Source organism: Apodemus sylvaticus, chromosome 16, assembly GCF_947179515.1.
Source record: "Apodemus sylvaticus chromosome 16, mApoSyl1.1, whole genome shotgun sequence".
NCBI lineage: Eukaryota > Metazoa > Chordata > Mammalia > Rodentia > Muridae > Apodemus > Apodemus sylvaticus.
This window is the reverse complement of record NC_067487.1, coordinates 9,670,152-9,698,133: the sequence shown is the minus strand read 5'-3', so window position 1 is coordinate 9,698,133 and position 27,982 is coordinate 9,670,152. Positions and strand designations below refer to the sequence as shown.

General features: G+C 43.2%; 1 protein-coding gene across 5 annotated transcripts; it reads right to left on the bottom strand.

The window, feature by feature from the left end:
• Positions 1-710: 710 nt before the first annotated feature.
• On the bottom strand, positions 711-19,482 carry LOC127666496 (zinc finger protein 58-like). 5 transcript variants are annotated; one of them, XM_052159341.1, is made up of 5 exons: positions 19,388-19,478; positions 16,363-16,557; positions 8,933-9,059; positions 8,114-8,209; positions 711-3,450 (listed from the first exon to the last, which is right to left on the bottom strand). In XM_052159341.1, the coding sequence occupies exons 3-5, from the start codon at positions 9,054-9,056 to the stop codon at positions 2,492-2,494; spliced, it is 1,179 nt and encodes a 392-aa protein (XP_052015301.1). In that variant the 5' UTR covers positions 9,057-9,059; positions 16,363-16,557; positions 19,388-19,478; the 3' UTR covers positions 711-2,491. The 5 variants fall into 5 exon arrangements, with proteins under 5 accessions (XP_052015301.1, XP_052015300.1, XP_052015299.1 ...); XM_052159340.1 differs by lacking the exon at positions 16,363-16,557 and having other exon boundaries at positions 19,388-19,482; XM_052159339.1 differs by lacking the exons at positions 16,363-16,557; positions 19,388-19,478 and adding an exon at positions 10,992-11,039.
• Positions 19,483-27,982: the final 8,500 nt, after the last annotated feature.

The following is a 27,982-nucleotide window of genomic DNA, read 5'->3' as shown; positions in this document are numbered from 1 at the left end:
CATACTGAAGGCAAAATAATTGGTATTTCCTGGCCGAGTGGTGGTGGCGGCGTTGCACGCCTGTAATCCCAGCACTCTGGGAGGCAGAGGCAGGTGAATTTCTGAGTTCAAGGCAGCCTGGTCTACGAAGTGAGTTCCAGGACAGCCAAGGCTATACAGAGAAACCCTGTCTTGAAAAAACCAAATCCCCCCCCCCCAAAAAAAAAAATTGGTATTTGCCTCTCTAAGGCTTGAGAAATTTAGGATATAGGTACAGGCTCCTCCACTGGAGAAGTGAATCCATCTCATAGTCATGGGAGACACCACTCTACTGCTTATTTGGTGCCAAGACAGTCATTCCAGAGCCAATTAAAAGTGATAAAGCTTTATCCCAATAGTTCTATCTTCATGAAAACACACAGAAAAAAACGTCAGAAGCCATCCTGGTTCTCTGACCTGCAACCTCTGTGACTCCCCAACTCCTAGCTCCACCTCCCCTTTCCTGTCCAATCACAGGCCTTCCACTGCCCTAATATGATTGGACATGAAAAATCTTGCAACACAAGGGAAGTGGTGTTTCCTGAGATTGGGAATGTCCTACCATGCAAGGGTACTATAAACATAATACTTTTACCTCTAGCACTCTATTTTCCAAACCGGCTTTTTAAAAATATAATTACACTCGGTCTTTACCTTTATGTTATTTTAAACAAACAAAGGTTATTTTAAACTTGTTTTAGGATGTACTTTACTTAATAGCATATACAGAAAACCACAAAATGACAGATATAAATTGGTCTCTCCCACCCATCTTGTATCTGTTAATTAATTTCATTTGTACTCAGCATGACTAAAAATAAAATTTGGGCACATTAGACATATTTAATCATTTAGAAGTTAATGACTGCCAACTTTTAGGTTTTAATTACCCTGATATAACTGTTCACATAAATTAATAAACACAGTGTGAGATCACTTCTTAGGATCTATATCAATAGTAAAATAACAACTGCATCTACAGTATTTCATAACTGACACCACACACACACTAATCAAATACATCTTTTCTGCTGAGTAAATGCATAAGGCTTGGTTATTATTTCAATATGCTGCCAAGTTCTATGACATGACTGTTGGAGTCATATGAAAAACACTGTTTAGAATTTAAAGGAAATTAAGAGATTCTTCATTCTCAAGCCAAATATGACTAACAATGTCTGTTAGCTTTTCCTGGAGAGACAAACACTAATGCCCATTTAGCTTACATTAAATCCAATGTAGATCATCTCACTAACATCCATCTTGGTGAGAAATGTGAGTTTATGGAGCCTCTCATATACCCAGGGAATAAGTTATTTCAAGAGTATGGATGACCTCACCGGGGAAAACAACAGAAACTGCACCACAGCCCACAGATCAGATTCCAGGCACCCAAGGACTGAGTTACAACATGGCAACAGTTTCATGAAATATATATAGTTACAGAGGAAAGAAACTCATCAGTCCACGCAAGATTCAAGCACACTGGTGGGGAGGTTACAGCAAAGAGACGTCTCTACTGTTCTCTGGTGACTTTCTTAGCATTTGTGCTAGTGGAAGTAAGATGTTTGTGTTGACATTCCAAAATAATAGTCTTCACTGTGGATTCTTTCCAACTGATAAAATCTGAATTGTTAACAAACGTTTTACCATATTCTACACACTGATGGAGTCTGTAGTCCGAGTGATTGTTGCCTTACTTAATCCTATTGCTTCTAAGAAACACTACTACCAAAGCACGTTGCAGAGAAAAGGGTTTGGAATTCACCACATTACTGAAGGAAGTCAGGACAAGATCTCACATGGAGGAAAGCTTGTCCCCATGGCTTGCTCAACCTGCTTTTCCTATACGATCCAGGACTACCAACCCAGGAATGGCCCCACCCACAATCACCATGGGCTGGGCCCTCCCATCAATCACTAATTTAGAAAACAGTTAAAGCTGGCTCTTATGCAGGTCTTTACTCAGTTGAAGTTCCCTCCTTTCAGACAGCTATAGTTTGTGTGTCAAGCTGACAGAAGACTGGGCAGCACGGATGTGTTTTAAAAGCTAAAGAAGAATAAATGTTTTAAAACTTCATAAGACTTCACTGCAGTGTGAACTATCATGTGTTGAGTAAGGCTATCAAGATTAACTAGGCTTTATCACACTTCCCACATGTCTTAGGGGTTTACTGCTGTGAACAGACACTATGACCAAAGCAACTCTTACAAGGACAACATTTCATCGGGGCTTCGTTACAGATTCAAAGATTTAGTCCATTATCATCAAGGCAGGAGCATGGCAGCATCCAAGCAGGCACGGTGCAGGAAATGCTGAGAGTTCTACATCTTCATCTGAAGGCTGTTAGAAGACTGCCTTCCGGGCAGCTAGGACAAGGGTATTAAAGCCCACGCCCACACTGACACACCTACTCCAACAAGGCCACACCTCCTAATAGTGCCACTGCCCAGGCCAAGCATATACAAACCATCATACCACATCTTCGCATTGGTAGGATTTCTCTTTTATATGAATGTTCTTGTGTCTCAAGAGGGTTGAATGACATTTAAAGGCTTGATGACATCCTTCACACTTGTAGGGTCTCTCTCCAGTATGAATTTTTTGATGATTCCTAAGACTTGCAGGACGGGAAAACCTTTTGTCACATATTTGACACTTGTGGGGACTATATTCAGAATGGATCAACACTTGATGTCGTCTAAGTTTCAAAGAATTTGAAAAAGACCTGCCACAGTCTTTACAGTTGTAGGGATCACTTTTGGAATGCATGGTCTGATGTCTTGTAAGGGATAAAGATGAGCTAAAACATCTGCCACACGCTACACACTTGTATTGGTTGTCCTCAGAATGGATTTTTTTATGTCGACTAAGGGATGTAGCTACCCTAAAACATCTGCCACACTCTTCACATTTGTAATGTTTCTCTCCAGTGTGGACTGTCTTGTGTGTCCTAAGGGCTGAGTGATACCAAAAGGCTTTGTGGCAGTCCTCACACTCATAGCGCACCTTCCCACAATGGATTCCTTGATGCTGCTTAAGGGATGAAAGATCATAAACATTTCCACAGTCTTCACACTTGTCGTGTTTATCTCTGGAATGAATTCTCTGATGTTGCTTCAGCATTGAAGGATAGTAAAATAATCTGCCACATTCTTCACACTTGAAGTTTTTTTCATCAGAATGGTTTTTCGTGTGTATAAAAAGTGATGAGCGAGTACTAAAGGCCTTATGACAGTCTTTACACTTGAAGGGTTTGTCTCCAGTATGAAGTCTCTGGTGTATAGAAAGTGTTAAGAGAGAACGAAGGGGCTTACCACATTCTTCACACTTGTAGGGTTTCTCCCCTGTATTAATTCTTTGTCCTTTAGTAAGAACTGATTTACAATTAGTGGGCTTGCTGTAATGGTTAGGATCACTGGCTGTTATTCCTGTTGAGTCAAAGTTGAGATATGAACAAAAGTTAAGCAATAGTCTTTATAGTTATTTATCTTATTTTTTTTTAAAGAACTATTTCTTTATTTTATATATATGAGTACACTGTAGCTGTTTTCAGACACACCAGAAGAGGGCATCAGATCTCATTACAGATGGTTGTGAGCCACCATGTGGTTGCTGGGATTTGAACTCAGGACCTCTGGAAGAGCAGTCAGTGCTCTTAACCGCTGAGCCATCTCTCCAGCCCCTTATCTTATTTTTAAAATGAAGACTTAATACCTGTAGGCACTGAGCATAATTCACAAATAGAGTAGGTGGAAGCAATCTATTTAGACCAAAACCAAATAGAACATAGAAATAATGACGTAATATTCAAAGTTAAAAAGCTGTTATAAGGGCAATACACAAACAGAAATAAGCCCATTTAGCAGTTATATGACCAGTTATCTATGAAATTATAAAACAGAGAAGTCTGGAAAGTGGAAAGTTTATTGTGATTGTGAGATCGAACAAACATTGAATGTTTACACTAAGCATAGAGTTTTTATTTCATAAGGAAAAAAGATATATTGTATAACAAGTAGACTGTCCATAAAAAGATTAAATAGTTTAGCCTAAGGATTTGGGACAGCATTTTGTTTTATATTGATGACTAGAAAATATATACCTGAAAGATATCAAGGCATAATAATGAAAAGCAGGTTCACCATGAGTAACAGAAATTTGCTGAGGCACAATGAAGAGATACCTAAATTACCTACTTTTTAACTAGTTTGGGCTTTTTGAAACATGGTTTCTCTATGTAGCTCTGGTTGTCCTGAAAATTGCTATGTATATGAGGCAGACCTTGACTTCACATACCCACCTGGTTCTGCCACTCAAATTCTGGGGTTAATACGGTGGGCCACTAGGCCCGGCAATAAAATGACTATTTTTTTAAGAAAGAATTATTGATCTTTTATATGTGAGTATACAGTTGCTTTCTTCAGACACACCAGGGCATCAGATCCCATTTCATGGGAGTCACCATGTAATGGTGGTTGTGAGCCCCCATGTGGTTGCTGGGAATTGAACTCAGGACCTCTGGAAGAGTATTCAGTGCTCTTAACCACTGCATCATCTCTTCAGCCCCAAGAAAAGACGGATTTCTAAGACTACTTAATTTGCAAGATCAAATAACCATTAAATACTGAGTGGAGAGAGACAAGGAACAGGCATGAAAATGGAAAGGCCACATTTACCGATGAAGGGAAAATTCCCAGAAGCAAAGCTTATAGATATTTTTATCTTGCATTCTCCTTAAGTGTTTGATCAGTGTATTTTATCCATCCATCGGAATATATAGGGTGAGCATACCAAGTGATGACAGGCAATGCACACTTAGAAACAACAATACACTAGATTAAAGGACAAAGGAAAAGAATCTCAAGTCCACAAACTTCTGAAAGCTTATTGATAAGGTATTAAACAGATACTCCTAGTAGCAGTTTAATCTTTGAATTATATTTCCACAAAAGGCATGCATTTTAAATCCTTATCATTGAGTATGTGATAGAAGAACATTTTAGACATCTTCATCCTTCACAAAGAACTCTTAGGATGCATTTCACTAGCATGAGTGCAAAGTGATTTGAGACACACTTAAGTGTGACGTTAGATTCTCACAATGTATTTCTTCTTAAGTCTGCAGAAAAGTGCGCAAACATTCAGATGTGTGCAAACACTGCAAAGGCTCCAAGGAGACCAAAGGGACTCCATTCTGCCTGAGTTTTATCCAACTGGTCACTCAAGGCAATCAATAGTACTGCAAAAATGTTGTCATGCAGCCTCTAAACCTGGAGCACTGGAAGATCTACTGTTTCAATTGTTTGACTCCTGGGAACTGGAACTTGAAGTTTCAGGTGCTGGCCTGCCCTGGTATGATACAATTGTGAGTTTGGCTTTATATACGAGATCAAATCCGGGCAAAAGTGTACCAAAATGACAAATGTATTTGCTGACACCAAAACCCGACCTAATGCTTCTGGTCCTTGAAAGAGGTAGGTAAAGATATATTTTGTCTTAAAGATTCTAGTAAGTAGAAAAACTGCTGACAGGGACTCCTTCCCTGGGTCTCTTTGCATCTAAACTAAAGATGATGAGTCCAGGCAGAACCATGTATTATGTCATTTCTGTGGATGCTCAATGAATGACTGAAAAATCCACTTAATGTCTGCCGTCTCAGCTATTGTTCTGTGCCTTATGGTTGTTCCTCGGGGCCACTGTCTGAGCTAGCTCACTTTAGAACTAAAGCAACTGGAAGCTGTCGAGTTCCTCTGTCCTCCTGTCTGGCCTCCAGGAGAGATGCCAATGGTCTTACTGAGGTTGCATTAGTGGTCCTCCCAAAGTCCACATCTACTCCTCAAATCACTCATGCCAAGCACCCAGTTCCCCCTTATGGTCTTGTCAAAGGTCTAAACCTACTGACTCCTAGCTACACTTGCCCATAGGGCTTCTTTGGCTGTTGGGATTGAGCTAACAATCTCACTGATCCATCCATACACAATAAGGTCTAAGCAGTGCCAGGACTACCTCTACTGCAGAACATAGGTTGCTACAGCAGCCACCAGGCCAGGAGCTGAATAGTGGAAAGCAGGGACCCACACATGCCAGGATACTAGCCAGCCTGTAGGTCCAGGACTCAAGCTCACTGCGCACAAAGGCTGAAGTCAGTTTCTCTGTGGGGAGAGTCCTCTGGCCGCACTGCTTGTATGGGAGACTGGAGACGAAAGTAAAAATGGGTCCTTTATACCGGGTTTGCAAACCTCGTGGGAGAGAGAGAGAGAGAGAGAGAGAGAGAGAGAGAGAGAGAGAGAGAGAGAGAGAGAGAGAGAGAGAGAGAGAGAGAGAGAGTGTTTGGGACTCCACTACCTTATGGCTGAAATCAGCCTTTGTTTTTGTTCCAGCAAGCACTGATACACTTCCTTGCAACTCTAGAACTTTCTGAGTTCCTCATGTGTGTTGTTTTTATGGTTTTTCTCTTTGAATGTCTCTTGTCAAGGCTACAGGAATATTTATGTATTCCTTCTGTACACCTTCTACAGGAATACCTATGTGTTCCTTTTGTACACCTTCTACAGGAATACCTATGTATTCCTTCTGTATGCCTTCTACTGGAATACTTATGTATATAGAGCTTAGAGACTGATGCACAATGGAGCCAATATTTCTGTCTCATAGATCAGGATAGTATCCTTAACACAGTGGTCTTTGTAACAGGAAAATACACATTGAGCTTCTCAGGTTGTCTGACCACAACTGAAGACACTGAAAACAAGCTTTGCTTAGGTACAGGACTGGGTTCAGTCTTACAGAGAAATAATACCTTTTGAATACAGAGAATGATTTTATAAATCATCACATGCTCAGTAAAAACATAGTTCCAGAGATAGGATGAGCCCCACCCACTTCAAGCTCAAGCAGAACTGACTCGGGTTTGTCCCACAGCCTCTGTCCTGGGTCACACTGGCTCCCTGACTCTGTGACAGCTAGAAGGAAGACAGCAGGACAGCCCAGGGAAAAGACACCACCCACTAGAGAACAGCTAAGAGGTGAACTGTTTCCAGCAGAGGCAGCTATAGTTTACCTCATGGTAGAAAGCTGTGAAGAATAAGAACAAATAAAGGAATGCACATCCTTAAAAAGGCTAGACGATGCTAAAGTCTCTTAATCATAACTCCAAAACCATAGCTAAATTCTGACAGATGCTATAACCTTCAACTTCGTGATTATGGTAAGTCTACATACATGCTATCTAAATCATAATGACCATGTTTTCTATAAACTTTTCCTGGAAACTGTCAAGATCCTATGTGCACAGGGCCTGTTAACTCATCACATTACTCTCACTGTCTAGTTTGATGGAGATCCATGGATGAACGGACCACATCGCTCATCCTTCTCTTCCTAAGTCTACTGCTCTGGCTCTGATAAATAACTAGCTGTAAATCTTTGTTGGAAAAAGCAAGCAAACAAACAAACAAAAAGAAAAACAGCCTCTGTTAAATTATTATACCTATAGGCTCAAAATAACACTTTATATAATAAGTCAATGTTTTGACTCTTCCCTAAGATCAGTGGGGAAGGAACTGCCCAACGTGACTCTCTCTGGTTTGTCTGGCTTTTATCTAACTGTTCTCTACCCCAAACTGTTTATTAACAGAAGTGAAACTGTTGAGGCATCTGCCCCTGCCTGTCTCTGTGTGACGGAACTGTGGGTTTGACCCAATCGTGCCTCACTTTGGTCTAGAGATCTTTCTGGCATGAGCCTGCTCCCATCCCTAGCAGATAAATGACTCTGAGTCTGACCTCCACTGAGTGGCATTTCCCTGAGTCTCACTTTATAAGGGAGTCTCAACCAAATGAAGAGCCCTGGAAGTCACTGTAAACACAAGTACAGCTCACTGCTGGAAAACACAAAGCTGAAGACACCTAAACCACCATAAACCTCTGAGAGAGAGAGAGAGAGAGAGAGAGAGAGAGAGAGAGAGAGAGAGAGAGAGAGACCGACCTAAGATTTTCCTGACAGCAACATCATGTTCAAGGTACATGGGAACGCCATGCTTTCTCTTGGTCACTGCACTTCAACTGTGCTCCGACCTCCTCCTTCCTACCAACCTGGGGACACTGTTTTTCTTGCTTGTCTCTTCCCATGGGTAGACCCTTGTCTTTGCTCCAGAAATGTCACCAGCTGTGGCTTAGAGACAGCAAGACCTGTGAGTAGGAAAAGGAATCAAGATTGCGTGAGTCCATCCACTGGGAACTGGTGTGTCCCTTCAAGTACAGTCCACTGGGAACTGGTCTGTCCCTTCAAGTACAGTCCACTGGGAACTGGTGTGTCCCTTCAAGTACAGTCCACTGGGAACTGGTCTGTCCCTTCAAGTACAGTCCACTGGGAACTGGTCTGTCCCTTCAAGTATGGTATGGAAGGAAAGAGAGTTACTTCTCAGAATGGTTTCTGTCAGGATAACCAGAATACATACAGGAACGTACAATGTCCAGATCCTGAGTTTCATTTAAAGGGAAAAATATTAAAACTGAATTGTTAAACACAATAAGTGTGCACCAAGCCTCATGCCCTTGAATTTCTAATAGTAAAAGACATATACTTTAAAAAAAAAAGATTTATTTATTTATTTTATGTATGTACACTGTGTTATCTTCAGACACACCAAAGAAGAGCATCAGATCCCACTACAGATGGTTGTAAGTCACCATGTAGTTACTGGGAATTGAACTCAGGACTTCTGGTAGAACAGTCGACACTCTTAACTATTGAGCCAATTCTCCAACCCGATAGATACTTCTAACACGGAAAGGTTAAGCACACAATGAGAAAAGCTTTTGAAATGCAAATGCTCCCGTGAAAGATTGTACAAAGTGAGGAAGCCACATGTTGATGGTGAGATATTAATTCTCTATAGATGCAATGCTCACCTAGGAACACAAGGTTGCTGTAATTCTCCAGCATCACGTCCCTGTACAGATTCCACTGAGCAGGATCCAGCCATTCCCTCTCTTCTGGGGAGAAATCAATGGCCACATCCCAGAAGGACAGCATTTCCTGAAATAAAGGCCAATGAAGAGTATCACAGTTTAAATAAATTAAGACCACTAAAATTATTTAAATACCAAGACAAACTCTGCCGGATAATTCTCAGAGAAAGAAGCATATCTGAAAACAATGTCTCCATGAGATTGTTCTGTGGCCAAGCCTACAGCATTTTCCTAATTAGTGTTGATAATGAGCTGTCCACAGGATGGGTGGGACCCCACTGGGGAGATGCTCCTGTCTGGTACAGGAAAGCCGGCTGAGCAAGCCATGGAAAACAAGCCAACAAGCAGCGTTGCTCTGTGGCCTCTGATCCAGTTCCTGCCTAGAATTCCCGCAGCAATGAACTGTTACCTGAAATGAGCTGAAGCGAACCCTCTCATCTCTAAATTGCCTTTCCTCATGATCTTGATCACAGTGACAGAAACCCTAACAGAGGCATCATGTGCCTGTGGACACAAATGTAGATTCTGTGTAAGGATGAGAGAGAGCTAGCAGTGTTTCTCACATCACCGAGTAATATACTTCAGACACATCAAAGGTGCTCCTATGACCTCCCAACGGATCCATCTTCAAGGAAAAACAAGGCAAAAGATGCTATAAGACCAGATGGGTTCTATACATTGAAGACAGATGAAATGTAAAATAAATAGAGCCACGGAAGCATCCATTTAATGCCATGTGCTTATATTATAAACCACACACATAAACATTTCTCAGAGAAGAAAGTCCTGGTGAGGGAGAAGGTACTGGTCAGCAGTGAACATGTACAGCCATGAATGTGAAATGAAGTGGAAATACAGATTCTGATGAGGTGGCTCTGGCTGCCTGGCTGTCTGACTGTGTTTCTGGATTTGTCCAGAGTTCATCAGTGACACCAAGCACAGTGACAAGGGACAGGAGATGGAGGAGGCAAGGGATCTGACAATAAAGGAAGAACTCACAGACTAATATCAGTTAGGTATCTGAACATATGGGGAAATCAGCATGCAAAGGGCTAACCGTACTGATTGAGATTTGTAAATAGAACAAACTTCAGTCTGCTCTTTAACCATGTTCCTTCTCTACCTATTCTCTGATAAGTACTGAGTAACGTTTGTGACATCCCTAAAGTACGTTTTGCACCGTGTATCAGTGTACTGGAGCTGAGAAATATATTTGCTGATGCTAGCTTATTATTTCAAGAATTTGGAATTTCAGAATTTGCTTTCCATAATTAAATCCCACATTACCTACAAGAAGAGCCATACACTACTTTTCCTTTTTACTAATTCATGACAATATCAGCAATTCATGTATTAATGGAATATTTTGTTATAATTGCATGAGCTAGCTTTGAATCGTCTCAGTTTTGCTATAGTCATCTCAAACACTATCTTCTCAAATGCACCTCACATAACTCCTTGCACACTGATGGCACTCGAGGTGACAGGACTGGGAGCTTCTCCCTGTCATGGGGTCTCAGAGCATGTGCTGTACAAGACGTCCCCAAGCCTTGGCTTCCTCGTGTCATTGGTCAACAGGAAAACCATTACATCTCCAACTTCTGTGAGTTACAATTCTGTACACTTAACATATCTCTTAACTTCTGTGAGTTTCAATTCATTATGTTTAACAAATTGATGAAGTCACATGGTACCTATCTTTGTCAGGTACTTACCTGAAATAATTTCCAGTCTCACCCATACTGTCACAAATGACAAAACTGTATTTTTTCTTTGAAAAGTTGTTGAACTGAAAAATAACTTCATCATTTTCCCCTCCATCTACTCATCACAACTTCTCTGTCCCCCAAGCCTTCATCTTAAATCTATAGTATAGTGTATTCTTCTCTATTATTGTTACAAACACATAGAAATACATACATACATCTCCACATAACTATATAAATATGAACAGCTGATTCTCTTCACTTTCTCCTGAATTTATGTTATCAGAACTGACCCTTGTTACTGGATGAATAGTGAGTGGGCTCATCCCTGGGAGACATCAGTTCTTCTCTCAGCAGTTCTTAGACGCCCATACTCCGTCATCTAGCCAGGAGACTCCCCCTGCAGGGCACCGCGTGCCACTGTCTTGGCTTATGTTGTAGAGTTAACAGGGGTGCTGCTTCTAGGATGCACAGTCTCACAGCAGACTTCCTGGGCCTGTCATAATTGATCTGTCCCTATCCAGAAACATTCCCTGGTTATAATATGCAGAAATTGCGGTATAGATGCATCTATTGGGTCTGTACAGGGATCACAGTTCTCTGCATTTTGGTAAGTTTCGGTTTTCTTTAATGTTCTCTGTGCTGCAGCAAAAAGTTCTCTGAGGAGCAGTAAGAGCTCCACCTCTGTGTAGACCTAAGGAAAAGAATTCGGAATGCAGTTAGCACTCATGATAGCACTCTGTGGCATTGGGTTGTCCTCCAGAATTCAAGAACTAATAAGCCATGGGTGGCTGCTGTGCTTCTATCTCTGATGTATGTCTGCTTGATCGACCTTTCAGTCCAATTAGACTGCTGCTAATGTCAAGACGTGAGTGGCACGGTGGCACCTTTAAGGATATCATGCCATACAGGATGTTTCTGTGGGCCACTGCCTTAACAACTAACCAGGATCATTTATTGCTTCTCTCTTTTGGAAGCTTGCAAGGCAATTTCTATCACTATGATAACTGGCCCTTTGGTAGGAGATCTTCGTGTCAGGTCCACCTGCAATCCTCTGAGTGTTGTGTGTCTCAGCACAAGGTGACTTCAGCACAGGGAGGATGGAGTAGCTATCGTCGTAAGACTTTCGGAGAACTGAAATACATGCTCTTTAAAGACTGACTGCACAGAAAGCAGTCTTTTGTCTACAGTGCAAAGTGGCACCAAGGAGGCCAGCAGATCTCCAAGACGCAGGCAGAGTAAAGGAATCTGGAGACCAGAGACCAGCAATTTCTCAAGGGAAAAGAAATTCAACTGTCTTGAAAGCTTCTTGGTAGCTAGTCAAACACAGCAGCTTCCTGACTTTCTATGCAAGCAGAGGGGGGTGTGGGCCGGTGGGGGACACATCCCACTCTCTGTCATCTTAGGTCAGCGGTTTCCAACCCATGACAAGCCCGTTGGCAAACCCGCCTCCAAAAAATATTCCCATTACGAGAACAGTAGCAAAATCACAATTATGAAGTAGCAAGGAAAGAAAGTTCGATGGGGCTTGCCAAGAGATGAGGAACTGTATTAAAGGACCACGGCATTAAGAGAGGTGAGTCTGCAGAAGATGCAAAAATCAAGAAGATCACCAAGAAGATGCAAAAATGATCAGTATGGAGAAGGGCGTGACCCCAGGAAGGAGTGAAACAGTACTGAGAATTAACTGCAAGGACCTCTCCCTATGTCACCTAACACAAGCCACCACTGTTCTGCATGGGGAAGTGTCTGTTGTCGTAAGGCCAATGTGCTGGGGATTCTGTAGGTGATGGGCGGTAGGCCTGTGAACTTAGTAGGGATTTTAGCCAATATGATTAATGAGAATCATTATAGGGAAATGTTTGACTTGCAAAAGTCATTTTCGATAGGGAGGAAATGCAAATAATGTCTGATCCAGAGGGAGGCAAATTCATTAAAAATTGTTACATATTCTTACTAAAATTGGGAGGCAATGTACTCCATTTGCAATGGAGGCCCCTCTTGGAGGCAAACTGTCATTCATTAAAACTACTGCTCATTCTTATAATTGGGAGGTAGATTATCTAAACTCCAGTTGAACAATCACTGGTTCCAGAAGCAAGCCTAGAAGCAAAAAAATGAACAGAGTAGATGCATTATGAACTCTTGCATCTCCTGTCAGTGTCTCTCAGGGATATTTTTTCAGAGAAGTCAGACAAAAGTAAAGACTAGCAGGACGTTGGTGGGACGCCAAAGTGCGGTGCAAAGAGAGGACTGGATTCCTGATCAGGTTCCAAATACTGACCCTCCATTCAAACCCAGCATATCTACAGATCACACAACACAGTGCTTAAAACACACACCACACACATCACAAAGCAACACCTCCTAGATCTCTGCCCCAAGGCTTCACTCACGTAAAAGTGGTGTGAAACAATCATTAATTTTTGCTTCAAGTGAATTCATTTTGCAACTTTATGACTGAGAAATGAATAAACCGTGAAAAAAAATATGGGAGACCAAATATACAATCTGCTTTGGAAACCTGGATTGTGTAATTTTAATTTAAAAATAAGTAGCTCATGCCTTGCTCTGTACATTAGATGTCTAGATTTGAATCCGTGCATTTTAAAGAGCCCATATGTTTTCCTGAGTCTTAAAGCACCAGTCCATGGAGTGTGTTCAGCAAAGCGTGGGGACTCTCACCCTGATCCATCTGACTGATTTTTATATAGATTCTGGAAAGAAGAGAACAATGGAATGCAGACTTAGAGAGAATTGGCAGGGTACCCAGATACCTCTCACGTCAGCGTGTCACTGATAAGTTACTGCATTAGAGGATGATGATGGAGGACACAATGACAGACACCTGTATAACTGAAAAGGACAATGTACCGAGTATCTCGGTTCCTTGGATTCATTCCTTACAAATATGTTTGACTCCTATTCCAATCCTTTGTAATTTCTCTTCATGGCCTCTGACGTAATCATATACATCAGCAGGATCTGACTGTCATCATCCACCACAGCTCCCCTCAGAGTTTTCCAGATATGACATGCCTAACACAGCAAGGTTCATGCATGAGTTGTAAAGACAAGGAACTCCTTCCCTCACACTAACATTAGGATACAAGGAAGGAAGCCTGAGGGGAGAGAGAGACAACTACACACCAAGGGGACAAGGGCTTAAACCCGTGCAAGAGGAAGGCATCCCATGTCAGCAGTTTGCTCTACTGGCTGCAGAGGGCAGTCCCCGGGTGAGGGACAGTGACGGAAGTGGATTTGTTCCAGCTAACTGTAAGAAGCATCTGCAAGCAGCTGAACCTCTGGGACAGGGACACAGGAAGGTATCCCAGGAGAAATGGCAGAAAAAGAGACAAGGATGGAGGCCGGGCTGTGGTTGTACACGCCTGTAATCCCAGCACTTGGGAGGCAGAGGCAGGAGGATTTCTGAGTTCGAGGCCAGCCTAATCTACAGAGTGAGTTCGGCCAGGGCTACAGAGAAACCCTGTCTCGAAAACGAAAGAAAGAAAGAAAGAAGAAAGAAAGAAAGAAAGAAAGAAAGAAAGAAAGAAAGAAAGAAAGAAAGAAAGAAAGAAAGAGAGAGAGAGAGAGAGAGAGAGAGAGAGAGAGAAAGAGAGAAAGAGAGAAAGAGAGAAAGAGAGAGAAAAAGAGAAAGAAAGAAAGAAAGAGAGAAAGAGAGAAAGAGAGAAAGAAAGAGAGAAAGAGAGAAAGAGAGAGAGAAAGAAAGAGAAAGAAAGAAAGAAAGAGAAAAAAGAAAGAAAGAGAAAGAAAGAAAGAAAGAGAAAGAAAGAGAGAGAGAAAGAGAGAGAAGGAAGGAAGGAAGGAAGGAAAGGAAGGAAGGAAGGAAGGAAAGAAAGAAAGAAAGAAAGAAAGAGAAGGAAGGAAAGGAAGGAAAGAAAGAAAGAAAGAAAGAAAGAAAGAAAGAAAGAAAGAAAGAAAGAAAGGAAGGAAAGAAGGAAGGAAGGAAAGAAAGAAAGAAAAGAGAAAAGAAAAGAAAAAAGAGAAAGGAAAAGAGAGAAAAGAAAAAAGAAAAGAAGAAAGAAAGAAAAAAAGAGACAGGGATGGAAACCACAGGAGCCTGCATCTGTCAAGAAGTGCAGAAAGGAGATGATGAAATGATGGAGTGTCTGCTTAGATACGGAAGAAGCAAACTGGAAGCATTCAGGGAAGACGAGAAGGCATCCTCAGGGCATGACAGAATCTGACACAAACTACTATCCAAAAGGAGCCAATATTCCATGCCAATAGACAGACTATTCAAGCAAGGGACAGAGGAGAGTTCTTCCTCACAAAGTAAATGCAAACAATTAATCACCAAAACTTAACGTCTGTAACAAGGGTATGCTATTGAAAACAAAGTTTAAATCACAGGTGGGCTGGGTCGGCAGAAGGGGTGCACATGTCGCCTGTAAGGCACCAAAGTGCCAAGTGCAGGGATTCGCCATGGCGCTCACTGGAAGACACGAACCACAGAAAGCATGTCTCTTGTCCGTCAAGCATGATTAATGTCTTCCCACACAGACTGAGGTAGCCTGCCTTGGATTTGCTATGAAGCAGGGGCTGACCAGGGTTCTCCCCTCCCCCCTCACAAATGCAGAGATGGCAGGCAGGTGACTCACAGGAGGCTCAAGTTCCTTTTCTACCACAGGTCTGTGTACTCTAATCATGTGAATACACTGAGGTCTGTGAGTTCGTCCTCACCCTGCTGACCTGACACAAAGCCTGGACCCCTAGAACAAGGCCCTGGGAGCCTTTCACCCTGATCCTGGACTAGCTCAACAATTTCAAGCCCAGATGAAGACATGAGGCAAGCATGGTGGGCTAACCAGACATCCTGTCTTCACACCCCTTCCCCACCCTCCCCCAAATTACTCAGCCCTAAATTAGGGGTGGATGACCTTTCAAAGGCTTAGGAAAAGCAGTCCTCAAGGGTGTTGGCTATGCGTGTTGTCTCATCCCTACTCAAACTTTTCTACAGTAGCTCCTTCTGGCAGATCCCTGCGGGGTTCCAGAATTTCTCAACATGCCACAGGTTGCACCTCAGATTTTTTTCTTTCTTCCTCCCCCCCCCCGCCCCCCAGGGTTTCTCTGTGTAGCCCTGGCTGTCCTGGGACTCACTCACTCTGTAGACCAGGCTGGCCTCGAACTCAGAAATCCGCCCGGCTCTCCTCCCAAGTGCTGGGATTAAAGGCGTGCGCCACCACAGCCCGGACACTTAATTCTTTAAGTGGCAGAAAAGGAACATTATCAAGACCATTACAATAGGCTGGCTACAGAGTACCGGAAGGACCCGAACACCCTTTTACTGAGGAATCTGACGGCATCCGGGTGAGAATGGGGCAGCCATGGAAGTGTGCTTCCAGCAAAGCGGGTCCCTCAGGAGCAGGTAGCCACCTGACCACCATTAGCTTGCAATGCTGGCCCTTGCACTGTTACCTACTCCCCCGCTACCAAGCTGCTCCGGTGTAGACTCAGGCTGCACGCAGAGTCCTAAGGAAACCTTCACAAACCCAAACACCCAGTCCCCTGCCCTGCCCTGCCCTGCCCTGCGGCAAGTCCAAGCACCTTCTTCAGCCCTCCCTCCTAGCCCTGGTCCGCTCCCTCCGAGACGGAACCCAGCTCCCCGCACGGAGCCCCGGCTACGCAGCTCCCCGGGCCAACCTCTAAGGAGACTCTAAGGGAATGTTCAGCAGCGCAGGACTCCAGTCCAACTTTGGGGAAGATTCAAGCAGGTAGACCAAAAGCAGGACGGGATTTCCTTGTGACGTCAGAGTCACGTGGGCAGAAGGCGGGGAGAAGGAATTCCTGGAATCCAGGTAGGGCGACTTCTACTGTTCTGGATTTCTCCTTGGAAACCTGAAGTAGAGTGTGGAAGGAAAATGCAGAATTCATAAGATAGCCACAGGGGATCAGGATGGTTTTCAACTCCAGAGACACTACAAGAGGTGTACGGATGTGAGTATAGCCTTTCACAGAAATATTAGGCTTACAAGTCCTTTCTGGTTCATGTGTGCTAATTTGATTTTAGTCTTACTAACCCTAGAAAAACAAGTCATGTTGACTCAGTTGTACTTTAAAATAATGAAGCACTACGCTGATGTGAAGATGAGAAGCTTACAGAACAACAAATAGATTGGCCCAGAGACGAAAGTCCCTATGCCAGATAATAAATCAAAACACTAAACATACAGAACAGGAAAGAGTATCAAAAGCAGCAAAGGGGAAAAGAGCCAAGTAACATACACAGGGAGACCCATTAGAATTACACCTGACTTCTGAACAGAAGCTCTAAATCCAGAAGGACATGAACAGAATCTGGCAGACTCTAAGAGTCCATGGATGCCATCCAACCCTGCCATATCCAGAGGCAGAAAACAAGATATTCCCTGTCGATGTCAAATTTAACCAATATCTATCCATAGATATGCCCTGCAGTAGACACTAGGAGGTAAGCCCCAATCCAAGGAGGATAAATACATGCATAAAAAGTCTCCCAGGCCAAAAGAGACTAGGGCCAATGCCTCCCTTCAGGGTGGAGAGGTCTTTCTAAGCCAGCCTGCTCTTCACAAGCAGAAAGTGAATGACTTAGTCGGACCAGCATTGGGTGGCATTTCCCAGGGTCTTGCATTATAAGGTATTCTCAGCAAAATGAGGAACTTTGCATACTCATTAAATATAAGCAGAGCTCACCAGAGAGGAAATACAGATTAGACACTTATACAATTTTAAACGTCTGAGAGGCGTCTTTTCATCATAGCAGAAGAAATTAAGGGCAATGCTTAAAAGTAATTTCTACCACAACATAATCTCAATGTTCATGGTAGATCCTGGTTTCTGTTGTATCTTTGGATGTCTCATCTATCCCTGACCCCATTTCTATACACCTGGAGGCACAGTCGCTGCTCTTTTTCTTTTCACACCCAAAGACCCTTGGTTTTGCTCCAGTTCATCGGAGAGGCTCTAGTTTGCTGTTCTCATGGCCCTTTGGCAGCCATTTTAGGCTGAGATACAAGCATATGTTTAGGATGGCTCTCCACACAATTCCATCTTCCATGTTTATGACATAGCATAAGTACTGAAGAAACACTTCCATCAGACTCTACAGGGACGTCACAGAACCTGCATGCCACACTCAGAGACAGAGCTGGCTGAACAGAAATACCAGACTATACAGACGCCTGGAAGACAAGGCTGTGGATGGAGAGCAATGTGCCCAGCCTGTCCGGTGAGCAGAGCTGTGTTCCCTCCACGGACCTTCAGGCTCCATCCAGTCACTAAAAAATCCCAGATTTCAAAAAGCCACAATGAGGGCACCTCCGGTGTCCGTTGTTAACACCTTGTAGCAGATTTTGCAATCCCATGCCTTACAACCACAAAAGTTACGACCCCTGAGTCAAATTTTTATCTCTTTTTCTATTTAGAGAGATTTTAATTGATCCTACATTGAGAAACAGCTCAATATCCTGTTAGCAAACCTGGGTGTCAAGCTACTTTCAAATGAGGAATTAAACAGTCTCCTGAGGGATTCCTAATCCAAATGAAGCATCTTTCCATCCACAGTTCTGAAGACAACTACGGTGTACTTACATATAATAAATACATCTTTGGGCTTTAGTAAGCAAGGCCAGAGAGAGAAGAAAAGGTGTCTGAAGACAGCTATAGTGTACTTACATATAGTAAATAAATTTTTAAAAAAAGAAAGAAGGAAGGAAGGAAAGAAAGTGAGTTAAACATCAGAAAGAAAGAAAGAAAGAGAGAGAGAGAGAGAGAGAAAGAAAGAAAGAAAGAAAGAAAGAAAGAAAGAAAGAAAGAAAGAAAGAAAGAAAGTAAGTTAAACATCACATACCCCAATCTCCCCTACAGGACTCTACTCCTAAACCTAGCAACTTCAGTCACCTCAAATCAAGACAAGAGTAATTGCATGCGTGAGGGTTAAAAAACGAGCTCCATTTCCAACTGAGCTGTTGTCCAACACAACAAACCAAAACAAACAGCAAACAATAGTAACCGGACGTGCGTTCTCCTTCTGTAATCTCTATTACCTGCTGCTTGCTTAGAAAAGTGTGATGCCTCCTGTAGCAGAAAATCCCCAGAATTTAGACATCTGTGGTGTGACTTGAAGAATTCCAACCCCTGTTTTCCCTTTTGCAGCAATTCTCAAACTGGCAAAGGGGATTGTGGCTCTAAATAAAGCAGTTTCGTTTGGTTTGTTGGTTTACTTTTTACCGTTTAATTCACAGGGTTTTTTTTTTTTTTTTTCACAGTGGTCTTGAAGTCCCTAACGGACAGGCATAAAGTACATATAGGACCAGATCTCTTCTTGCCTAAACGTAACGAAAAATCCAGTAGCAGCCACTTGAGAGTGACCCAGCTAATGAGCGAATGCTTCCACCAGCAAGGTGGGAAGTGAACGCCCAGCAGTACCACGTCCAGGCAAAGACCTTCACCCAACCAGCACTGCCCAGGCAATTCTGGTCCTTACAAGCTTCTCCATTCCTAAAGTACCAAACTAGTTCTTCTGACACAGAAGCACACGTTGGACTCAGGCAGCTAAATGCATTCTAATACAGAGGTCAGTCCCTCCACCACACGCAACGACCTCTCCCCGCCCTGGCCAAAAGTTCCTCCAAATCAGCTCCTCCCGGTTCCCATTCCACCCGTTCCTGTTCCTTCCGGACCTACGCACCTCGCACAGCCCCTGGGGTGACTGAAGCCTGGACCAATCTCTATGTCAGAGATCCAACGGGAGAGTCAAGCATGACCCGAATCTGAGACGCACGTGCTTACCGAATGCTGAACTCTGTTTACTAAAAGTACCGGCCTGTGACGTCACCGTGTTACGGACTACATTTCCCACAAGTCTGTGCGATGGCGTTGCGGGACTCCTGGGAGAGCAAGTTGTTCTAAATGGTCCTGGGTTTCTACACTGAAGTCTGTCTGCAAAGTAGTGTCACCTAGTTAGGAAGCATGGAGACCACGAACTGTGTCCAGTTCTAATGAGACGAATGTTTATGTAAGATGCCGCTTTCCTCAGTTCCTGTGGCCCAGCTTAAAGGGGAAGGGGTTATTAATGGCAAACTTCATAGCTGTTTCATTTCCGTAGAATTTACAGCTATTTGAGGAATTCACTGGTAGCCTCGCTACCAGCTAAGTGGCAATACGCTAGTTTGCAGGAACCAGAGCAAGCATTAATCATTTCAGAAGCATCTTAATATCTGGAGGACGGAAGTTGCTAGGAGCTTATCTTTTAGTAATTTAGAGTGGGTGCCTAGCACAAAATAAAGTTTTCCTCACAGGATGGAGAGCAGAAACAGAAGTCAGACTGCTTTTAACATTCAGGATTCACAGCCTGAGGTGGTGGTACTCACCTTTAATCCGGCACATTAAAAGCAAACTCTGTGAATTCCGGACTAGCCTTGTTTACATAGTGAGTCCCAGGCCCGCCAGGGCTACCCAGTGAAACCCGTCTCAAAAAAAAAAACAAACCAAACAAAAACAAACAGAAATATCCAGATGCATCAGAGAAGATTTTTTGTGAATCAAGCCTTTCCACATGATGTTTGTTAAATTTACAGGCCGTTTCTCATCAACAAGATGATGAGAAATCTATCTCCAATCTATGTATTATAAAATGTTACTAAAGCTTGAAAAACAATGAAGCCATATGCCTTCAGTTACTTGGGAGGCAGAGACAGAGGAAACTCTAGTTCTGGGAGAGCTAGGGGCATGTAGTGGGACTGTCCCTAAAAAGAGGCCAGAGGGAAATAACAGGTCCGCAGTTTTGCTTTTAATACCAGCAGTCATAACCTAATGTGGGGTGAGCATTATCTGTTTAAGATTAATTTTGCAAGCCCCTTGGGTGCCGTTCCGTATGCTTCCAGCTGCTCTGGAGACTGTGGCCGAAGGCTCCTGAATCCAAAGCAGGTAGGGAAACTATGAGGACTGTTTCTAAATCAAAAGTGGAAAAACAGATAGGGAGCTTCCTTAGGGGCAAAGCCCTAGCCTAGAATGGAGGAGGCTTTGGACTACATATCCATGAGTGTGCCTTGTCCTCCTGTATTGACACCTTGCGAATAGATCTCAGTTTACTGAGTTACCAGGATGGTAAGAAAAAGAGACCCTGCAAGATGTGATGTGCTTTAGCAAAAGCAGCAGGGGAATCAGCTTCTGAGGGACTCACTGCCTGGGAGTTTTGCAGAATAATTCTGTTGAGTATTACACAAAAGGCCTTTTAGCAAGTCTATTCTGGCATATCAAAACTTCATATCTGATCTAGAGTTGTTTCAGGGGAACCATTACATAAGCAAGCAGTCATGATAAGAATGCCAGTTTTGGTGCTGGCTTTGGCAACACTTATACTAAAAGTGGAATGATTTTAGCATGGCCCCTCAAAAAGATGACACTTAAATTTGTGAAGCATTCCATAATTGTAAACCCACACACCTACGGACACTTGTTTTTTGACAAAGCAGGCAAAACCACACAATGGAAGAAAGACAGCATCATCAACAAAATGGCGCTGGTCTAACTGGATGTTTACAAGTAGAAGAATGAAAATAGGTCCATATTTCTTACCTTGCCACAAAGCTCAAGTCCATGTGGATCAAGGACCTCCAGATACACTTTATCTAATAGAAGAGAAATTGTGAAACAGCCTCGAGCACATTGGCACAGAGGAAAATTTCCTGAAGGGAAAACCAATGGCTCCAGCTCTAAAATCAACAATTGATAATTGATAAACGGGACCTCATGAAACTGAAAAGATTCTGTAAGACAAAGGAATGGAAATATCTGACTTCTGGGGTAGGGGTAGAAAGTCCCAAAGACCTGGGATTTGTGAAGCTCCATAGACCCAATGGGGGTGACATTAGCCCAAATGCCCAACAGTAGGGAGATGGAACCTGAAGAAACCACCTCCAGCAGGGCCCACCAGTGGAAGGAAGGATGACCCAGAATTGGTCCTGTCTAAAAAAAAAAAGTACAGAAGGAAAGACGAACCAGTGACTGGCCCAAATTGGGGTCCATCCCATGGGTGGGCACCAAACCCTGGCACTATTACTGATGATAGTATGTTATACTTGCAGACAGGAGACTGCAGACAGGAGACTACCATGTCTGTCCTCTGAGAGGTTCTACTGCAGTTGACTGAGACAGACGCAGATAGTTACGCCAGTCATTGGACTGAGGCCAGGAACCCCTATGGAAGAGTTGGGGGAAGACTAAAGGAGCAGAAGGGGATGGCAACACCACAGAAAGACTAACCATTCCAACTAACCTGGAGCGCAGGGATCTCCCAGAGATTAAGCCACCACCAAAGAGCATACACAGGCAGGTCTTAGGTCACTGGCACAAAGGTAGCAGAGGACTCCCTTCTCTGGTTTCAGTGGGAGAGGACTCACCCAATCCTGTAGAGACTTTATGCCTCAGGAAAGGGAGGTGCAGTGGGTGGGGAGCACCCTCTCAGAGGAGAAGGGCAAGAGGACTGGGGTGCAGACTGCTGGGGGGGCGGACAGGGAGTGGAGGCAACATTTGGGATGTAAATGAAGAAAACATTTAATTAAAAAAAAAAAAAAGAATGCCAGGTTTACCAGGACTGTTTTCCAGTTGAGGTCCTGCTGAGCTTCCGAAATTCCCAAGGAAGGATGTTGAGGTCTGGGAGGCCCGCATTTAGCATTACAATGCACAGCAAAACCAAACCTCAATAGAAGAACAACCCCGTGAATCTTACATAACAATGATCAATTATTCATTCACAGGAGATCACAAGGCCTAGGGGCCACCACTCTGGAGTGAAAGCCCCGTGCAATGGCTCTTCTAAAAATCAACTGCAAGCCATACACAGATCAGAAGCCATGGCAGGAAAAAGAGTTTGTTATGTGAATATTGGAATCCATAACTTATAGGAAGCTGGTCAACAAACACACAGATTATCTAAATCATTGAACAAAGCTGAAGTCCTGCTTTCTGTTGTTTACTACCAAAGATCTCTCAGGCCGGGTGGTGGTGGCTCACGCCTTTAATCCCAGTACTTGGGAGGCAGAGGCAGGCGGATTTCTGAGTTCAAGGCCAGCCTGGTCCACAGAGTGAGTTCCAGGACAGCCAGGGCTATACAGAGAAACCCTGTCTCGAAAAAACAAAACAAACAAACAAACAAACAAAAAAAGATCTCTCAGAATACATTCCATTAGTTTATGTAAGAGAGTTAGTTTTTGTGAGAGCTTTACCAGAATGGCTGCAAATTTTCCCTGGGTTTCCACAAATCAGGTGAGTATTAATCATGAGGTATTCCCAGAACTTATGAGCATATCTCCCCTGTCCCTCACCCAGGAAGAAGGATGCACAGTTCCTGGGATTACACAGATGTGTATAATGTACACATCATCTACTATTGGAATTCCCTATGCACAGGTTTGATTTATCTGGTGCAATTAGGTTTGGCTTTTCTGGTGCTGAAATTGTTGCTATGGGACAATATTTTGAAAGTCAAGAGTATCTGCCTTGGCTGGGCAGTGGTGGCGCACTCCTTTAATCCCAGCACTTGGGAGGCAGAGGCAGGCAGATTTCTGATTTCAAGGCCATCCTGGTCTACAGAGTGAGTTCCAGGGCAGCCAAGGCTACACAGAGAAACCCTGTCTCGAAAAAAACCAAAAAAAAAAAAAAAAAAAAAAAAGAGAATCTGCCTTGAACTTCTCTCAGTTCACCCAAGTCAGAATATATAAATGATTTTTCCTCATATATATATATGTATATATATGTATGTATGTATGTATATATATGTATATATATGTACATACATATATATGTATAATTATATGAGGAAAAAATTCTATATATGCATATACAATTTATGTATATATATATTTACATATATATGAAAATTGGGGGCATGGAAGCAATCTAGTATGGAAAAATAGCAAAAAAGGAACATGTCAGTACAGGAGAAATAGTCAGTTCCTATAACATTGCATATCTCACATCTGAGGCCCTGAACAAAATGAATTTTGTACCAAGAATTTGCCAACCCCAAACCCCATCTCTATGGCTTTATTCATAAATTCATAGGATCTGGATGTCCCATGTAAAGTGACCCCACAAGGACTGTTGGAGGGACCCTGTACATCCCAGAAATTGCATCAGAAGCACTTCTCTTCAAGAATGCTGAAAGGTTCCTTTTTGACCTACATGTTTGCACCCTATAGGCTACAAAATCTGGACACTGTGGCCAGTGCTGTCAAGTCCTACTCCCATGTTGGCATAATGTCAGGACCCATCACAAAGTTTCCATGATCTCTGGATGCTGACCCAAGAGAGACTTACCCAGAGGTGTGGTTTTGAGCATGAAGACCTACAATGGGATCTCACCTTTCAAATGAAACTGCACTTCCTTACGAGAGACTTTCCATGGAAGCGCTCTTGGGTCAGGGCACACTTCATGTTGGCTCAGTACAGAGTTCCACACTGCCCTTTACTGGAGCAGGTCTCCCTTACAATTACAGCAGATTTAACATTTTCTGTAACTTTAAAGTCACTGTGGTTTACAATGAGAATAGCACATTATAGCTTCTTACAAGTGAATGATTGGGCGCCAGTTGGTGGAACTGTTGGGGAAGGATTAGGAGGTGTGGTCTTGTTGCATGAGGTGTGTCACTGGAGGTGGGCAATGAGGTTAAAGAACGCCATGGCATTCCCAGTTATAACTTTGTGCCTCAATTTTGGATCAAGGTGTTTACAGTCTGCTCCCACTCAGGACCACGCCTGCCTGCCTGGGGCTCCCTGCAGAGCACTGTTCAGCTCTTTAACAAAGCAGGAAAGAAAACTTCCTCATGGGTTGTCTCACAGCAATTAGAAAGACACCCTGTTCTGTGATTTTTTTTTCAATGTAGAAGAGAAAGACTGACTCTTTCTCTGACTGAAGAAGACATCAGAGCTGTCTCTAGAAGCAGTCAAATTTCCACCCAAGTGCCTATCTTCATGAGGTAGTGAGTTAGTATTGGGGTTGCTGACAGGAGTGTGATAGAGGGATGAGTCGGGAACAGGGAGGACTTCAGCAGCAGGAGCACTACTAAAGACCTCACTGGAGCTAGGTAAGAAATCAGGGGCATTCCAGGACTGGAGCTCACGGAATGCTATGCAGGAAGCTCCTCTAATGAGGGGGTCTCACCTACAGTCCTGTTTATATAACCTTCAGCAGGGAGGGTCTCATATATCTTGTAAATGTCTATGAATTCCCAAGGCCTAGCACATGCTAAGGCTGAGCAGGCTGCCTTGCAGTTGTGAAAGAGGACAAAAGATAGCTGATTTTTAGGTCCCAACTCCATCACGGATTTTGGATTTGTTGGAGCACAAATACATGAAACATATTCAATAGAGACAGTCTTAAATCCAATATGAATGACTCCGATTTTTTTCTGAATGTCCATATTAAGTGTACAGAAGGTTATTGGCTGGGCACTCTTCATGTCTTGCTAATTGTGGTGTGTGATCCTACTTTCTATTGTCAACACTTTAAGCAATAGCCTTTGAATTTTAAAAAGAGAGTTTCTGCTGCACTCTTCCCCTTATGTTGGCCCTTTGAGAAGCTTCCCTCACAGACTACAGCTCTGACAAATTGTTCTCTTTTAGAACAGATCTATGTCCATAAAGGTCATTTCCCTTTGTAATGACATCTGTCTCTGTGTTTCTCAAGAAATTGGTGACTAGGTGTACAGAGACTCTGCTCACGAAGAAAACACTGATTCACATGAATACAGCAAGCCTGATCTTTGTTCTATATGCACTGCTAGGCATTCTTAGCTATTTAAAACAAACAAGCAAACAGAAACAAAACAAAAAACCAGAAGCTTTCAACACAGCAGCCTTTTATTGTTATGGACAGGGAAAGGATTTAAGTCTGAATCTGACACACTTTCTTCAACATCTAAAGGTCTGTTCATTTCTCTGGGTTTTCTCTGTTGTGCGCATGACATTTACGCAATAATAAACTGTTTTCTAAAACAAAACAAAACAAAACAAAGCAAACCCCCCAACATGATATGTTGTCTAATTCACTCGACTGCATATTCTGTCTTATCCAGCAAAGCCGAGTGGAAGATGCTACGTGAGTCTGGCTGCATGTCATCTCTGCGAAGCCATCCCTGTCTTTTCCATGATGTTACACGGACGCAGGGCTCTGTAGTCCCCAGCATCTGACCCTTCTGAGAGTCTTCCCACCTGCTCCCTCATGATGCCTTCCCAAGAAGATGCTGTCCCTGTAACCTCTATGACAGCCAGAGTCATGTGCTGTAATCATTGCTAAAGCACGTCCAGAGTGTATATATCCCAACCCACTGTTTTGAAATTGATTTTTGTTTCCAGGGAACACTTGTAAAGCACGTTTTCACTGAGTCTCCTCATTCCTTCATCTATTAATTCTTATCCATAAAAGCATTTTATCTTCTCAACTTCATGGGCTTTTCTTAATTTGATCTATTGCTTGCTCTATGTGTAGGGATTTAGGACAATGGTCTGGAACCCGGATGCCTCTCACACTGACTGCCTCCCACAGGACCTATCAATTGTCAATAGCTGCTTCACTCAGGGTGTGGCATAACAAGGCCTTCATGTAGTGCATGCATGCTTTGTGAGTTGTTCTATTTTCTGCACGTGTCCACATACTTATTAGCCACAGTGGATTCATGCAGGCAATGGTTGTGACATTTCTGGCCAATGCTGTTTCACTGTAGACATCTCACATCTGGCTCTGACAATCTCCCTGTCATTTCTCCCTCAGGGATCCCTGAGTTTTGGCATTAGGGGTGTGACATAGGTGTCTCACTTTGGTCAGTGTATCCATAGGGTACTATTCTCTACAATTTGACCAATTGTGAGTTTGTGTATTATTGTCCCTCTACCCACACAGTTCATATTTTCTGGCAGATTTTAAGAGGTGCCTGAAAAGAAAAAAAGGGTAGAAAAGAAAAAAAAAAGATAGAAAAAAAAACTGAAAAGAACTTGCCTTCATTTACTTACTATGCCCACTTATAAGAATTTTCCCCAGGGCTTATCACGTCCCCGGACACCGTATCATCCCCTCATTAATGCCACCGGTTATCAGTTACAGCGTGTGGGCTGAGCTTTAAATCCAATGAGAAAATGATTGGTTACTGCCACAACGATCAGGCCACTATTGCACTGGGAGGCTCACCTTCCTTATTGTACTCCCACGGTTCACAGCTGGGGAAGTGTCTCTTCCTCCACAACTAAGCTGGCTGGCAACTCCCAACTCTTCCAATGGGCTACCTCTGGCCTTTGTTCCTGTGAACAATAAGGCGCCTCACCTCGACTGCCAACACTGCCCCAAAGCGGTTTCACCTGACTCCCAACACAGACTCGCCAGTCTGAAGGCAGGCGACCCGCTGAGACTTAGAGCCAAAGAAGATTCACAGCCCCGCCTTTGATGTGACCGACTTCTGGGAGGGGTGGTCGATTCCCCCATGACTATATAACATGCCTTAAGAATATTAAAGTCAGTCTTGACCAGAATTACCGCCTTGACTCAAATCTCTCTCGCCTTAACCTCAAAATTCTCTTTCAGGCAACCCAGTTCACATGTAGCCGCAGGCAGTCTACAGGGAAGAACATTTTCTACTTTACACTCATGACAGCAGACATACGAAGCTTCACACCTAGGAAAGCAGCCGTCACAGAGGACTACCCTGTGGTAGCACTGAATTTTACAGCCACAGTGCACAAGAGTAAAGATTCTGTCTTTACTTCACCCTGGCAAACGAAAGAACCCACATGAGAAAGTCAGAGGCGCTGCTGGCTCTACGTCTCCAGAGTCAGGGAAGAACGGCATACATAGAGTGTTTCATAGCTGTCCACCAGGCATCTGATAACGGGGCCAGGAATCCCTCACAAACCACAGAACACCATCCTTACATACAAGGATTGTTTATTGATCATATACCCAAGGGCCAATTGAACAGGGCCATGGTCCAGTTATGGGAACAGAACAATGACATGGAGTCTGTATATTACAGGATTTTTAACCAAATCTGCAAACATCTTTGCCAATTCATTTCACCATCAGGATTTAGGGATAGGGGCTTTCCTTAGGAACATGTCTTTGCTGTGCACTTATCCTGCTCCCATTGGTTGGGGGCATTCCAGGTCTAACATTCATGTCTTAACTTGTCTACCAGGATGGGACTTGTCTAAATTCATGTCTTAACTTGGCAAGTAAAATGTCAGTTACCCACTTGTATGTCTTTCTGTCAAGTAAGATGTCAGTTCCCAGGGA